Source organism: Rhopalosiphum padi, chromosome 3, assembly GCF_020882245.1.
Source record: "Rhopalosiphum padi isolate XX-2018 chromosome 3, ASM2088224v1, whole genome shotgun sequence".
Classification (NCBI taxonomy): domain Eukaryota; kingdom Metazoa; phylum Arthropoda; class Insecta; order Hemiptera; family Aphididae; genus Rhopalosiphum; species Rhopalosiphum padi.
In genome coordinates, this window is record NC_083599.1 from 36,035,978 (window position 1) to 36,050,740 (window position 14,763).

The window sequence follows — 14,763 nt, forward strand, 5'->3', positions numbered from 1 at the left end:
TGAAATGAACTCATCAAAATAAAAAATAATCATATTTGTAAACATTATATATGATTTCTTTTTTTAATGGACATTTCTTTTCACATAGCAATATATCACACAAACAGACGCACAAAAATCAATTGCAATAGTTGTATTTTACAATATATTTACATGATTCAACTAAACTCACTGAACATTTATTCATACTACACAATTTTACAATAGACTATAATTGAGCCCAAACAAATTTAAAAAATGTAGTTCTATATTGCATCGCCCATACAAAATATTTGTATTACTACAAATTAAAGTCTATATTTAAGGTTAAGTTAATTTAATTTATATTTTTGAATTTATTTTTTATAAATATTATTAGCTCTACAATAAACAAGCAAGAAAGCCAAATCCTTTAAAGTGTAATTGTACAATCAAAATACCTAATTTATATGTGTAAGTTTAAATAATGTATAATACGTGTAATACACTATTAAACATTGTTCATACTTACTGTCAAAATTAAGACTAATTGTGGCATTACTTTCACCCAATTCATTTTTCGCTGTAACTTTATATTTTCCAGCATCTTCAACAGTGACGTTTCTTATTTCTAGAGTTGCTAAATAGGAATGTCCATCTTTATCTACATATTGCTATAAAAAATGAAAAAAGAAAAAATTAAAAACGAATTTGAGAAGTTTAAAGTTTCGTTTTAAATTAAAAATGATGCTTTAGCTACCTACCTAAACTTTTCTTATTAGTTAAAGAGATTTCGATTTTTTTAAATTAATAAAAAGAAGAATTTTTCTTATTTTATAAATCACAGAGATTTAAGTAGTCAATAATAAGACTCAACTTTCAACTCAAGATAAATAGAATAATAAACCGATAAAGATGAAAAGTTAACCATGATGTTTGGTCTTTGATGCATTATAATTTATTAATATTTAATGATTGTTTTTTTAAAAGCTAAATTATTAGATGTAAACTTTTATTTTGTTATTACCCCTATTAAGTATTAACTTACAATTTTCAAAAATTATAACTACGTTTTTTATAATTTCCCTTTAAATATTTAAGATTGTAGTCATAAATTCGTAAAAGATAAAAGATTATAAAAATAGAAATTTATTTTTAAAAAATGGTTAGTTTTATTTTCAATGTACTTATCTAAATAAAAATTGTTTTCGAAATTGATAATTATTCATACCTTATGTCTAGGAGAATCTATCACTGGTTTTCCACCGTGAATCCACGCAATTGATGGTTTTGGATCAGCTTGAATAATGCACTCGAATAAAAGTCTCTTACCATCATCTTCTTGTTTGATCGATGGCTTTTTTGAAAATGTTGGGGCCAATCCATCAATTTGTCTACAAAATTATTAATATATGTATTAATTTATTATATAATTTAAAAGTGATATCAAAGAAAAAATATTACTTACTTTTCATGAGGTTCGTCAACCGCTAAAACAAAAACAAAAAACAATTAACTAATAATCTAATAATAATTAACTATAAAATTGATATATTAATTTATTGATTGGAATATGAACCAAAACAAAGTTTCTATTTCTTTTTAATTCATTATTTTAATGTTCAAATAAATAAATAACTGCTGCATATATACTTGGGTTCCTATAATTTTTATACCCAAACAAAGCCTATGATATACATTTTCATAGAATCTCATTAAATTAAAATTATTTTTATGTTTATCTTAATATCGCTCAAGAGATTTTAACAACAGAAGCAATCGTTATCAAATATAATAATATAATGGCTTTTTTCTAATTTTTCTAATTTTAACATTAGACATTTATGAAGCTTTTATAATTTATCAAGCTGCATATTTTTCAAAAAATAATCATTTAATATTTGTAGAATATTAAAAGGAACTTTATAATTCATTCTTCAATCTCCAATTTCACTATATCTTTTCAACTATCCTATACTATATATAATTTTATTTTATTTAAATAATATTCTTTTACGGATGACTTTGAATATATTATGTGTTACAAATAATATATTGAACATTAAATTTAGAATTAATATAATTAATAAAATATAATACAGATAATATTTAAGTAACAGACCCAGTGGCATAGTCTTATAAATTACATAGGTGCTAATTAAAAAATTAAAATCGCCATTTTTTCGATATAGATATGCATTATAAGTACCTACAGGTTAATCATAAAATATAGTGTTATGGCGTAAGTATTCTGAGAAGATTGAGTTCCTTAAATTATGATTAAATAAATAATGACATTCATGGTTTTAAATTTAATATTCAATTTTTCAAAGCATTATATTATCTTCTTTTATTGTCACCATAAGTATAATGTTATATATTATCGTATTCAATTAAATGTTTAAATGAAAACAACTTTCAACAATTATTTTTAGAACTTATAAATTAAATTAAAATACCATAAAATTATTTATTTCCAATAACTAAGGTTAAATTGTGACATTTGTCATATGCATAAATAACTATGATATTATAAATAAATTAAATTTGCTATTTTAAAATAGAGATAGGTGAAATAAATTATTAACCTGCCTACTTATAAAACATTGAAATGAAAATATTCTTATTGTTAGGTGTTCCTACACATATTTTTTAGCAAAGTAATTTTAAATGCAAGTCTCATTAGTAGAAACGTTTGGTGACAGAACTCTTTATCTATATTTAGGGGAATGCGAGTTTATTGCCAAAATTAACCCACTCAACTGTTCTCACTGGATCACTGTGTATTTTTACATAGACATAGTGCCAACATCATAAATGTTAACGAACTCGAGAAGATAGAAGGGCTATTATTTTTTATAAAATATAATCAATTGTTATATTCACGTATTAATTAATATTTTAATGACGCAAATTGACTCTAGGCATTGAAATACGTGATATTATTTATAAATCATGTATCAAAAGTGGCTCATTTAAATGTATAATTTTTTTATTAGAGTGTTATTTTATAAAGTATTTGTAGAAATATTACCCCTATAATCTTACAACCAAAAATTATGACATTATTTTATAAAATTGATACTAAAATTTTACTTTTAAATAAAATGCTCCAAAAGTAAGAATCAAGAAAAAATATGATAAAAATATTAAAAATTCTAAGTGCTTAAATAATTTAAAAAAAATATATGTTTAATAAACATTAGAAAAATTACAATAGTTAATATTTGGATTAAAAAATCTTTTTTCTGAACATGTGATATTATTACATAATATTCATAATTATATCCTTACTTAGTATATATTCAAAGTACAGTCTGAAAAATATTTAAAAAAAAATATTTTATCTACATTTTTTTTTAATAAAACCAAAATTTAAAATAACTATTTAATTATATCTAAAAAAAAATAGTATAAAAAGAAACTTGTATTATTTGTATTTATACAGTTATTTTTTTCAATCCATAGAGAATATACCGCATGACCATTAATTGTAATAAATTAGTTTCTTTAGCCTTAGTATGATCAAAGCATCATACTATTGATTATTACAATAGGTACATATATTTTAACAAATTTAGTGAATAATATAGCTAATAGTTGAATATTATTTGTATAATCACATATTATATACATTAATATATTAATTATTATTATTAAATATTTAAATATTTATTACCATAATACCATGTATATTATACAATGTATAGGTAAATACCTATTTTTAAATATAAAACATTCAGATTTATAATTATATTATTTCTATTTTGTTATAAACTTGAATATAAATAATAACTATGAAAATAATTAAAATAAATTAATAAAAAATGAAATTTCTATGATTATTCAAAAATATTAATTTTATTTCTTGTTGAAGTATTTAATTTTCTTCATCAAATTAAAAATAATCTCATTTATAATATTAAAGGACCCGTGTGAACATTTCACACATTTAGAATAAAATATGGGTCCATGCCAAAATTGTATTGTACTGTTATAACCATAACGAACTTATAATTTTTACACGAGAAAATTTAAACTCCCAATTATGTCATATTTGAAATTCTATGTTTTGACAAATAAATACTACCTAAAGAGGTAAGTTTTGCATCGATTTAAAAAATAAAAAAACAAACAAATAAACAAATTAAGATAATGTGTGTTACTCACGGCTGAAATTCAAATTGATTGATGCTGCCACTTCACCCATTTTATTTTTTGCTTTGACCTTATAAAGGCCAGCATCCATTTCGACCACATCATCTAGCTCGAGGATAACAACATATGTGTTGGTAGCCACTGCCTGGATTTTCATCACGGTCCTGTGGTCTTCGGACAGCTGAGTCTCCCCCCGGAACCATGTAATTTCTGGTTTGGGACATCCCAACAGTCGGCATTCAAATATCAATCGGTTTCCTTCGTCTTCTTGTCGCAGTTGTGGCTTCTGCGTGAAGCTAGGAGCAAAATCTTCGGCTACACCCATTATTATAACGTGTACGCCGGTTGATGCTCAATGGCGAAAAAAAATACTGTCGTCCTGTGTGCACTATTGCGGAGGGACTTTAATTGTCAATTTAACAATTCAATAACATTCTTCGTCCTTTATGAGGAATTCTACATAATAACATTCTGAAAAAAAGTAACATATAAATTGATATTTATTATACTATTATGTATTATGTATAATATGTAATATATTTCGTTACAATTAACTCGTGAAGAATTTAGATAAATCAATAATTAATACTCATACATTTTGTAAGAAAATTATTTTTAAATTAAAAACTCAGTACCTAGATATGTAATTATAACCACTGAAATATTTTATATATCGTATTCAATAATTTATTCAAAATTAAAATTAAATAGTTTAATATTGTTTATCAGATCACGATATTCAATACATATTATATTTACGTATAATTTAACTATTTTTTATCTTTATGATAAATTTAAACTAAAAACTAAAAAGTATAATATTATGTAAGTATTTATGTTGTATTAATCCATTATTATAGGTACTAAAACAGTTTGAATAGCTAACGTATGATTAACAGTTAACTATGTATTCTATACTTATACAAGTAATATCAAGTATTTTAAACATAAATCTTAAGCTTTGTACAATTAATTGATGAAATTATAGTTTTCATAACTTTTTAATGTAAAATAAGCTAAATATTTAATTTATTAAAAAGCACCTACTGATTATATATGATGTTACTGTTATTGTATAATGATTCTCAATTTTCATATAAAAAAAAACATTTCTTACATACATATTAAAACATATAGATTAAACAAAAATGAATTGATTTAAATATTAATATAATGAAGAAAAGAACATTATATAATTCTTGATTTATTTTTGGAATATATTTAACTAAAATATATTTAAGATTAATAATCTATAATGTATCGGTACGATAGAGGTAAATTACTTAAATCTTTAAAATTCTACGTTATTTTGATACAATTATAAATGTCACGTATAACAATTTTATAATTTTGAAGTATTTAGTTATATAAAATATTAACACTGCAAGTGTAAAAATATGTTATACTACATAAAGACATCTTATATATTTTATGTTTAATTTAACGAGAAAAAAATTTATTATTAAATTTTGTGCCAGAAAATAAAGTATATAGATGTATAATATGTAAAAACCAAGAAATTTAATCCTTGATTCAAATCTAAAATTAATTTATGCGTAAACTAAAAACATATACCTATTCGATTCAATCACACATTTTTATTACGAATGCACAACTGTTGATTATTACACAAAATTGTACTAAATATTCGTTTATTCGTATTTGTATAATCACACGTAGTACTGTATAATAATTATACTCGTGCATCTCCATATACTTCGCTAGAAGTGTAAAGTTAACATGTTCTACAGTATATGTACAGTGTAAAACATCATGGTATCATGACGTTTAATATTATACCTATACTATATACAATCTTTTAACATATACAAAAGTTTGTTTTTCTCTACGTATATATTATATATTCCTCCTTTTAAACATAAAATAAGTATGGATAGTAATCTATTTTTACACAATTTTCTGTTAGGGATTCATGTATTTGGAAATATATTTTGTACTCGGACATATTGATAATAATATAGAATATAGATTATACAGTACAACAATCAAAATCTGATTAAAGAAATAGGGGTAATTATCTACTTATCTGATATATAAGAAAACTATAATATTTTAATTTTCTAAAAATAAAATTGTCTTTGCCTAATGAAAATCCTGAAATATTTATTTCTAGTATTTAAAAAAATGATTTTAATATTTAAATAATATACACAACAACTTTTTCCGTTTGGCTACAACTGAACTTATAATATTTTTGAATGCGAAACTATTGTTGGCAAAATAATTGAGTATGTTCTTGTACTAGATATATATTTATGACAACTTTAATTATAAATTAAAATAATAATTATCAAATTTTAAAGTATAACATACATACATACATTTCTTGTAGAAAATATGTTTTATTTAGATAAAACATCTAACGATAATAATTAGCGAAAACTAGTAAATAAAGTGGGAAAATGGCCAATGGGGAAGATAAATAACTCGTTTGTATGTTTAAAAGAAATTAATATAAATGTGTAAGTATAACACAGCAAAAACATGAATTTTAGATAGGTATACCAGTAAATTAAATAGAACACTATCCAAATATAACTATACTAACCTATTTAATAAATAAACTTACAAAAATTTAATTTTAACAAATAGGTGAAATTTATATTTGTTAATAAAATATGTAAGTACCTATTTCGATTTCATTCCAAAAATTATCTGACTCGTTAGTCATAGATCATAATTATTATTATTTATTATGTTGGTAAATACACAGTTTAATTCAAAATTTGTATATCATATTATAATATTATATATTATATATATTACAATTAATTATGATTTTTTTCATTTTATTAAATTTTATTCATACATATTTCTCATATTCTTTATTTAATCCAATATCTATTATTAATATTTCTACAAAAGATAATTACAAAATATATATGTACCTACACGTAAATATTCATATTAAATAAAGTCATATGACTGATTAGTTAATTTTTTTTATACAACAGTATTATTTCTTACAGTGTTCTATAACAATTTTTAAAACTCTAGAATTTATATTACATCGATTTAGGACCTATATTTATTTAAAAAGCAAAACTTAGTGTAAAAATGTTTTCAAAAATAAAAATTGTGTTTAAAACCAAAACTAACTTTATTACAAGTTCATTGTTAAAATTTATACTTTGGAATTTGTATCTATATATTATTATGGTTCAAGCTTAAATTATACATATATTAATATATTCAGTGGTCGTCAAAATTTATTTTGTTTTATTGGTTGATACTTGACTATAAAGAACAATATAGAGTTGCTTCAAACATTGTATGTATACCATTCACTCTATAGCATTCATTTAAGCTGGCTCAGAGTAAAGGTTAATATTAGAAAATATGTACACTATAATTAGCATTTCAGACAAGCTGTACAATACTACAATATACAATATACTGAACAGTATAACAAATGTCAATAAATATTTGTAGTGTAATTTATTTTGAGTGGCGTTTGTACAAAGACTTGATTTAAAATACACATCGAATAAATCAAAACTTATTTTTAGAAGAAAAAAATATGCAATTATTATTATTTATTAGTGTAAGTCATTATGTAGAATTTTATCTAATTAATTTAACATATCAATTCAATTATTACCATCACCTACATCAATCCAATTTCACGTACTAGATGGAACTTGTCAAATAGCTAAACCAATGTGTTTATGCAAATATTTAGATATATTATAACAACATAGTTAGTTGAAGATTATAAATTACAGATAGGTGTGAACTTTAATGTATTCATAGATATATTCATGTAGAAATTAATTATAAATAAATAAATAATAATATATTTTAAGCATTGTTTATAAATTAGTAAGTACCCACAGCTTTTCAAAATATTATTATATAATTACGGGTTAATTTAAAATTAAATGAGAACTTTATCGTTACAATTCTATCTAATATTTACTGAATTTAAAAATATAAACTAATGTTAGTTATATCTTTTAAAAAACCTGATAGTTTTGTATAGCTGTTTTAGTATAAAATCAAAATTACGGTTTATATAGAGAAAGTACATGCATTTAATGAACATATAAAAATATTTATTTTCTTTATTCCACTAAAAAAAATACAGAATTTTAAACGTTGATTATAAATATCACACAGGTAAGTAAGATTATTTTAAGAATTTAAAAATCGCTTAAAACATTAAATGCATAAATTATTTTGTTCCATTTTTTCATTATACACAATAATTAAAAATTGCATAAATAAAAACTCAAATAATAATGATTATAAATTAGGCAAGTACATATTATATAATTAATAATATTGATAAAAAAAATATCACCGCGTATGAAAAACATGTTAAGTATACCTACTGCAATATATTTAAAAATAATCATACAATTTTATTTTCAAATTCTATGAAAATAAGTAAAATAGAATCTTTGTGTAGATTGTGTAAAAAAAAAATCATAGTTATGAATAAATAACCAAATTAATGATATCGTTACAGTTTTTTTGAAATATTTTTTTACGATTATGACTGTGCATTGTGTAATGCGAGTGTGTACCTAAATATATTGTTTACATATATAATGTAAATTATTATGTTGAATAAAATTATGAAACAATATATAATGATTTTTAACTAACAATTTTTTTTTTTTATTTAAACTTTATGATTACAATTTGTTCTGACAGTTATTAAATACAGTATAAAATTTGATTACAAGAAGAAGGAGTAAAGATATAATAGATTAAATCTAAAAGCCTATATGGTTAAAGAAAGATAATATAATATTCAATATGATATTTTAATAATAAATTTAATTTGCATAACTAAATTGTATATGAACTGAGTAAACAATGTTTTTAAAATAACTAAAGAATTGATTTGATTGTATTTAAAAAAAATTGTAAATATAAGAAAATACTTTTTTTAAAGATAACTTTAAACATTTTCATAAACTACGGTATTCCATTTATTTATATAAAACATATGTAATAAAAAAGATATTTTATTGAAACATTTATAGAATTTTCAAATAACAAATTCAAATTTATTATACTATTTTTACCTAAAACTCTATACAATTGAAAGACCTGCAACTATATTTTTATTTATATATTTTAGGTCAAATCAATTATAACACTGTTTAATTTATATTAAGTGGTCAGTGTTATTACTTATTATGTATATGAACAATTTAATTTTTGAAATCTATAATATCTATGACATAAATCAAGTTGCTATTAAAAAAATATGAATGTTTATTATCTATGTAGTAGGTAAATTGGATAACATAATAATTAATTAAAATGCATTAGCAAGAAAGCTTATAATTATAGAAGAAAAATAATAATCTTAAATTAAGTAAACTATAACAAATTGAATTATATAATTTTTTTTTGAAATTTTCAAAAAAAATTTATTTTATACAAATAAAAAACATATTGGTAATACTAGTTATGTAGATGCTAATGTATTATATATATGCATCGTACGTTATACTTTTATACAAGCTATATACTTTGCAATGTGTGATGTACATCTTATTTGGATTTATTAATGTCTATTGTATAATAATTAAATACAATTATTTATCTTATCAGAATATTTTTTTTCATGCATTTCAAATGCAAATCAAGTCTAATGAAAATACTTGAAATACATAAAAATAATCATTAACATTAGAAAAATAAATATAACATTGATTTTAGTAATAGATTTTACCTATTTAAAAAGGTCCTTGAAAAATCGAGATGATAATCAGAGAAACTATTTAATACATAATATTTTAAGTACTAGTATGGATTTTTGAAATAAAATATTTGAATTTGTTGAGTGTCACTAGATTTATTTAAAATAGAACGTCTACTTGTGGGAATTGGACCAAAACCAATATGGCGCGAGTGGACATAAAAATAAAGATGACTAATAATATTTACACTAATTTAGGGCGTGGAGACTGTCCAAAATATCTTATTTTATGCAATCGTACACTCAATATGATTACACTATTAATTAAAATTGATCATATCACCATTAACCTCCCAAACATATTATGCGATTAAGTAGGATTCCATCACTAATAAGCTGAATATTTGTAAAGGTTCACTCTAACGTTTAACAAAACACTGTTTGATATTAGACTTAATGTTAAGTTTTATTATCCATACAAATTTTAAGAAATTTCAAAAATTAAAAATTCTTGCGTATGAGAAAAGTACCATTTGTGACAAAAAAAATAAAAAACAAAAAAGTCTGACTTTAGTTTTCATTTAAATATATGTACAACAAAATGTAATAACATTTAATTATTATATGGTTATGTATTATGTAGGTATGTTGTAGTAATGAATATTAAAAAAATACTAAGTTACCTATTCAAAAATGTATTGTACACATTTTATTTTATTTTTGTTAAAAAATATTGAATGTTATAGTACCTACATTCTCATAGGCAGACACTCAGAAATTATATTGTTTAAACTATTTGATAAACGACTAGATCGCATATCCAATATTGAATTGAAATAAAACTAAATGTACTAACAGTATATTAAGTACTATTATAATCACGGGAATTTTAAAAATCATCGTCTTTTAACTAGTGAAATAAATAATCAGAATGAACATAAAATAAAATATAAGTGTAAAATCAATAATTTATTTTAAGCTTTCAAACAGTATGCTTAAATATAAAAATTAAAGTTATAAAATAGTAATTAAAAATAAAATATGATTTTATTTCTTGTAATAAAAAATATAGTAAGATCACGCGTTTTGTCATTTATAAAATTTAATTTATTTTCGAATTTAATATTACATAAGTTATTTTGTTTTAATTTAAATTATATTTTAATACATTTTAAAATAATCATTGGCGTTTTAAATAAAATATTAAAATAATTATGTTTTAATAAATACTTAAATAAATATTAAAAAGTATAGACTCACCTTCGAATAAGTTGCTCCATTATAAAAAAAAATCACTTAACACAGCACATGACCACAACTCAGCGAGCACTAACAACGTCCATTCCTTAGTTCTTCCTCGAGAGATATTTTTAGCATGTGAATCTATCGAGAGAAACGTGATGCGGCCACAAATATTAAAAGAAAAAAAAGAATAGAACACATATTTCTGACGTCAGAAGTATTAACTAAATAGTTAAGACGACAGCATTTTGAATTTGACAACTCGTACACAATAATAGTATTTTTTTCAATCATATGTTGATTGGCTTATATATACATGTAAATATAAGTATATTTAAAATTATGTATAAATCAGATGAGCCAAATTTACATAGGCGCAATGACCAACTAACGTAAACAATGGGATTTGATAGACAGCTTTTGGATTGAGAACAAGAAATAATTAATCGGCAATTTCCATCAATGAATGATAACGTCGAGCCAAAAACACAATAGTAATCATACAGGTAAATTGAATATCCTATAGATAATTTTACTTTTTTTCTTATTGAACAAACATGAAATAGAATAGCAAAACCTCTTAATTGCAAACATATTTTGGTCCAGAGTTCCAGACATAGTTCTAACAAATTACCTATTAACTTACTAATAATAACATGCCTTCAATGTAATGAACCATTTTTTCTATCCATTCGTCAGTATTACTATATAATGACATACATGGTGTATTATAGTACTGTTGTGTAAACATAGTAATATTTATTCATATTATTATATTAGTATTGTTAATATAATTATGTAAAATTTTTAACACGTAAACAAATTATTAAAATATGTTCAAAGTATTGATCTTTTAAGGAATTTATAAATTTGACATTATATTACAAATTTAATTTAAAAATAACAAATATTCTTTATATAATTTAACCTAAATTTTTAAAGACTTATAATATCTAATATCTATAGTTCTAGTAAAAACTCAAGAGGATATCAGCACACTATTTGTTTTCTCTCTTTGACCCACACGTAACATAGCAAATTTACGTTTTTCAAAACCAACCAAACGTTTATGTTCTTACGTAGGCTTTTTTGAACGTTGTTCATAACCGCGCACTTTCAAAAAAAGGTCGTCGTTCAAAACCGCACACATTGAAATATATTAATAACGTCTAAAATAACATTATGTACATCGTATATAATATCGCACACCAGTTAATCATAATTAAGCAAGATCATAAAAATTAAACTTTCGAAATATTATACAGAAAAATCAGTTCTATTCCAATATATAAAAAAAAAATACAATAATAAAAATTTTAACTTAATTTTTAATCACATTTAATTTCTATGGCATCTGTTGAGATTATGGGCTATGGCTACTTGTCCAGATGAAAAACAATTTTATGATTTTGCTGTTTCATTTTTAACTGTGAATCAAATGTGTGTGGTTTTGAACTATCGACCTTTCAAATTTCCATTTTTAACAATAGAATAAATGTGTGTGGTATTAAACGGTGTAAAATGTGTGGTTATAAACAGTAAGTGTGCGGTTATGACAACCACCGGCTTTTTACGATGATATTTAAATTTTTATGTGAATTATGATAAGTAGATACCTATTCAAAATGTTTAAGTTTAAAAATCCTCATATCTCGCATTGAAATATCATAGAAAAGTCAACACAAGAACACAAACAATGTTCTTAATTTTAAGTTTGATGTAATAGATCGATTTACTCCAATACTAAAGCTAATCACACTAGGTTGGTTATGCTGAACGCAATTTTGCTGTATTGTACGTGGGTCAGGAGGTTCCGCGACAAAATATCTCGGTCAAAATATTCTTAAACCAAAATATCCTGCGTAAATAATAACTTAAAATATTAACCTTTATTACAAAAGTTAAGATTATAAGTAATAAATAATAATCTTACTTTATCTAAAATGAATGTGTGTTATTCGTTATTTTGATAATGGTATAGTGTGTGAGTGTGTCATTTTATATCATTACCTACAACGCGTGTCGTGAGCTAACAATTTTAAATTAAATTATTTAACTAACACTTTTTATAATAATTTTATGTATCATATTACAATATAATTTTAATATTTTTTTAAACATTTTTTAATTAATTTTTTTGTATTCTATAAATGTCAATAATAATTGTATTATATCAATATCTATGTAGCTTTTATAATAAGATTTAAATTTTTAATTTATATTTACGTGGTATATTTTGTGATGGAATATTTTTGTGAGATTATTTGTTTTTAGGATATTTTGACGTGTCACCGGGTCAGAGATAGAAAACAAATAGTACTCCGATTATATATAATTATATATAATTACAAATTAAAATCAACTTATAAAATAATATCTATTTGGATTAAGTCATTGCAAGATTTCTATTAAAATTAAATATAGGTAATAAACTAACTCATAAAGAAAATTTTAATTTTAAAATTTAAAAATAAATTGAATGACTAGTAACAGTAATATTAAAATAAACCTTGTATTATTATAATTTCAAGGTTCAACACTTAAAAGTATACATTATATTAAAATAAATTATTTCTGTAGTAGAATTTTAAAAAAATATGCGCTATGATTTAACATTAAAATGTTTCATAAAAAAAAAGTTTTAGATAATAACGTTAAAATTACATATATAAGGTGTTTCAAAATTATTTTTTTTAAATCAGCTGTGAAGCTAAAAAGTTGTATGAGATATAAGGATTATGCCGTCTATAATAGTATAATAATCATTCTAAAAATTATAAAAGTTATTATGTATATTTCTGAAACATGTTAAAAATATTTAAAATATCCAATTATTTCAAAATAATTTTTTTTTTTACTTTTGGATATTAGTAATATAACTTTTATTATAATTTTATAATTTATTATAACATGCAGTTTATAGTATAATTATACTGTAGTATTTTGTATGTAATTACTAAATAATATGTATATTATATATAGGTATTAGGTAGGTATATATTTTTTAACTTCTAATCAATTCAATGCAAATTGTAAAAATCGTAAACAAAAAAAAAATGATTCGAACAAATTCTAAAACATTTTTGATATCTAGCGCTTCTTTTAATAAAACCGTTCTTTGAATGTAATGATATATTACTACATTTATTATTTTAAATTAAAAAAAAATAATACATTAATGGCTTGTTTCGAAGTACCTATAGCAAATAATTTAAGTTTTTAAAACTCTATTTTAGTAAGTAGGTAGTCAGTAAATTATACACATTATAAATCTTAACTAAAAATAATATTACGATAAATCCCAAACTCTAAATGAATATTATAACTATTTAAAAGTAAGTAATAAACCATTGTGTACTTGTTTACTATACAAAATACCTATATAATTTGTTTGCTAGTGAATCTCATAAATTAGTTTAGTCTTAATAATTTAAATGAGAAAATTAATAAGGCAGATAAATATGTACCTACATAAAAGGTAAAAGAAGATCAATTATTTCCTCGACTTGTATTATAAGCAGCGTAGTTAACTATTTATAATATATGCCCGACGCCCGTATATCAATATTCAATACTCATATATTAAATTGTAAAGCTAATACATAAAAATAATAAATGAAATGTATTTATTATCTCCATATTATTTAAATAAATAAATACACTTTATTGATCTAATCATATGCATTTCTTTTTGCCAGAAATTAAAGTATTAAAAGAAAAATTGT

General features: G+C 22.1%; 1 protein-coding gene across 16 annotated transcripts in view; it reads right to left on the reverse strand.

Moving 5' to 3' along the window:
- Window positions 1-11,183, reverse strand: part of LOC132923974 (twitchin) — an 81,098-nt gene extending 69,915 nt beyond the window's left edge. For all 16 annotated transcript variants that reach the window (XM_060988008.1, XM_060988009.1, XM_060988007.1 and 13 more), the window contains exons 1-5: window positions 11,057-11,183; window positions 4,129-4,587; window positions 1,427-1,448; window positions 1,190-1,352; window positions 491-632 (exon numbers count right to left, since the gene is read on the reverse strand). In XM_060988008.1, the coding sequence (XP_060843991.1) occupies window positions 491-632; window positions 1,190-1,352; window positions 1,427-1,448; window positions 4,129-4,441 (640 nt within the window). In that variant the 5' untranslated portion in view covers window positions 4,442-4,587; window positions 11,057-11,183. The remainder of the gene's footprint in view (window positions 1-490; window positions 633-1,189; window positions 1,353-1,426; window positions 1,449-4,128; window positions 4,588-11,056) is intronic.
- Between the last annotated feature and the right edge of the window lie 3,580 nt (window positions 11,184-14,763).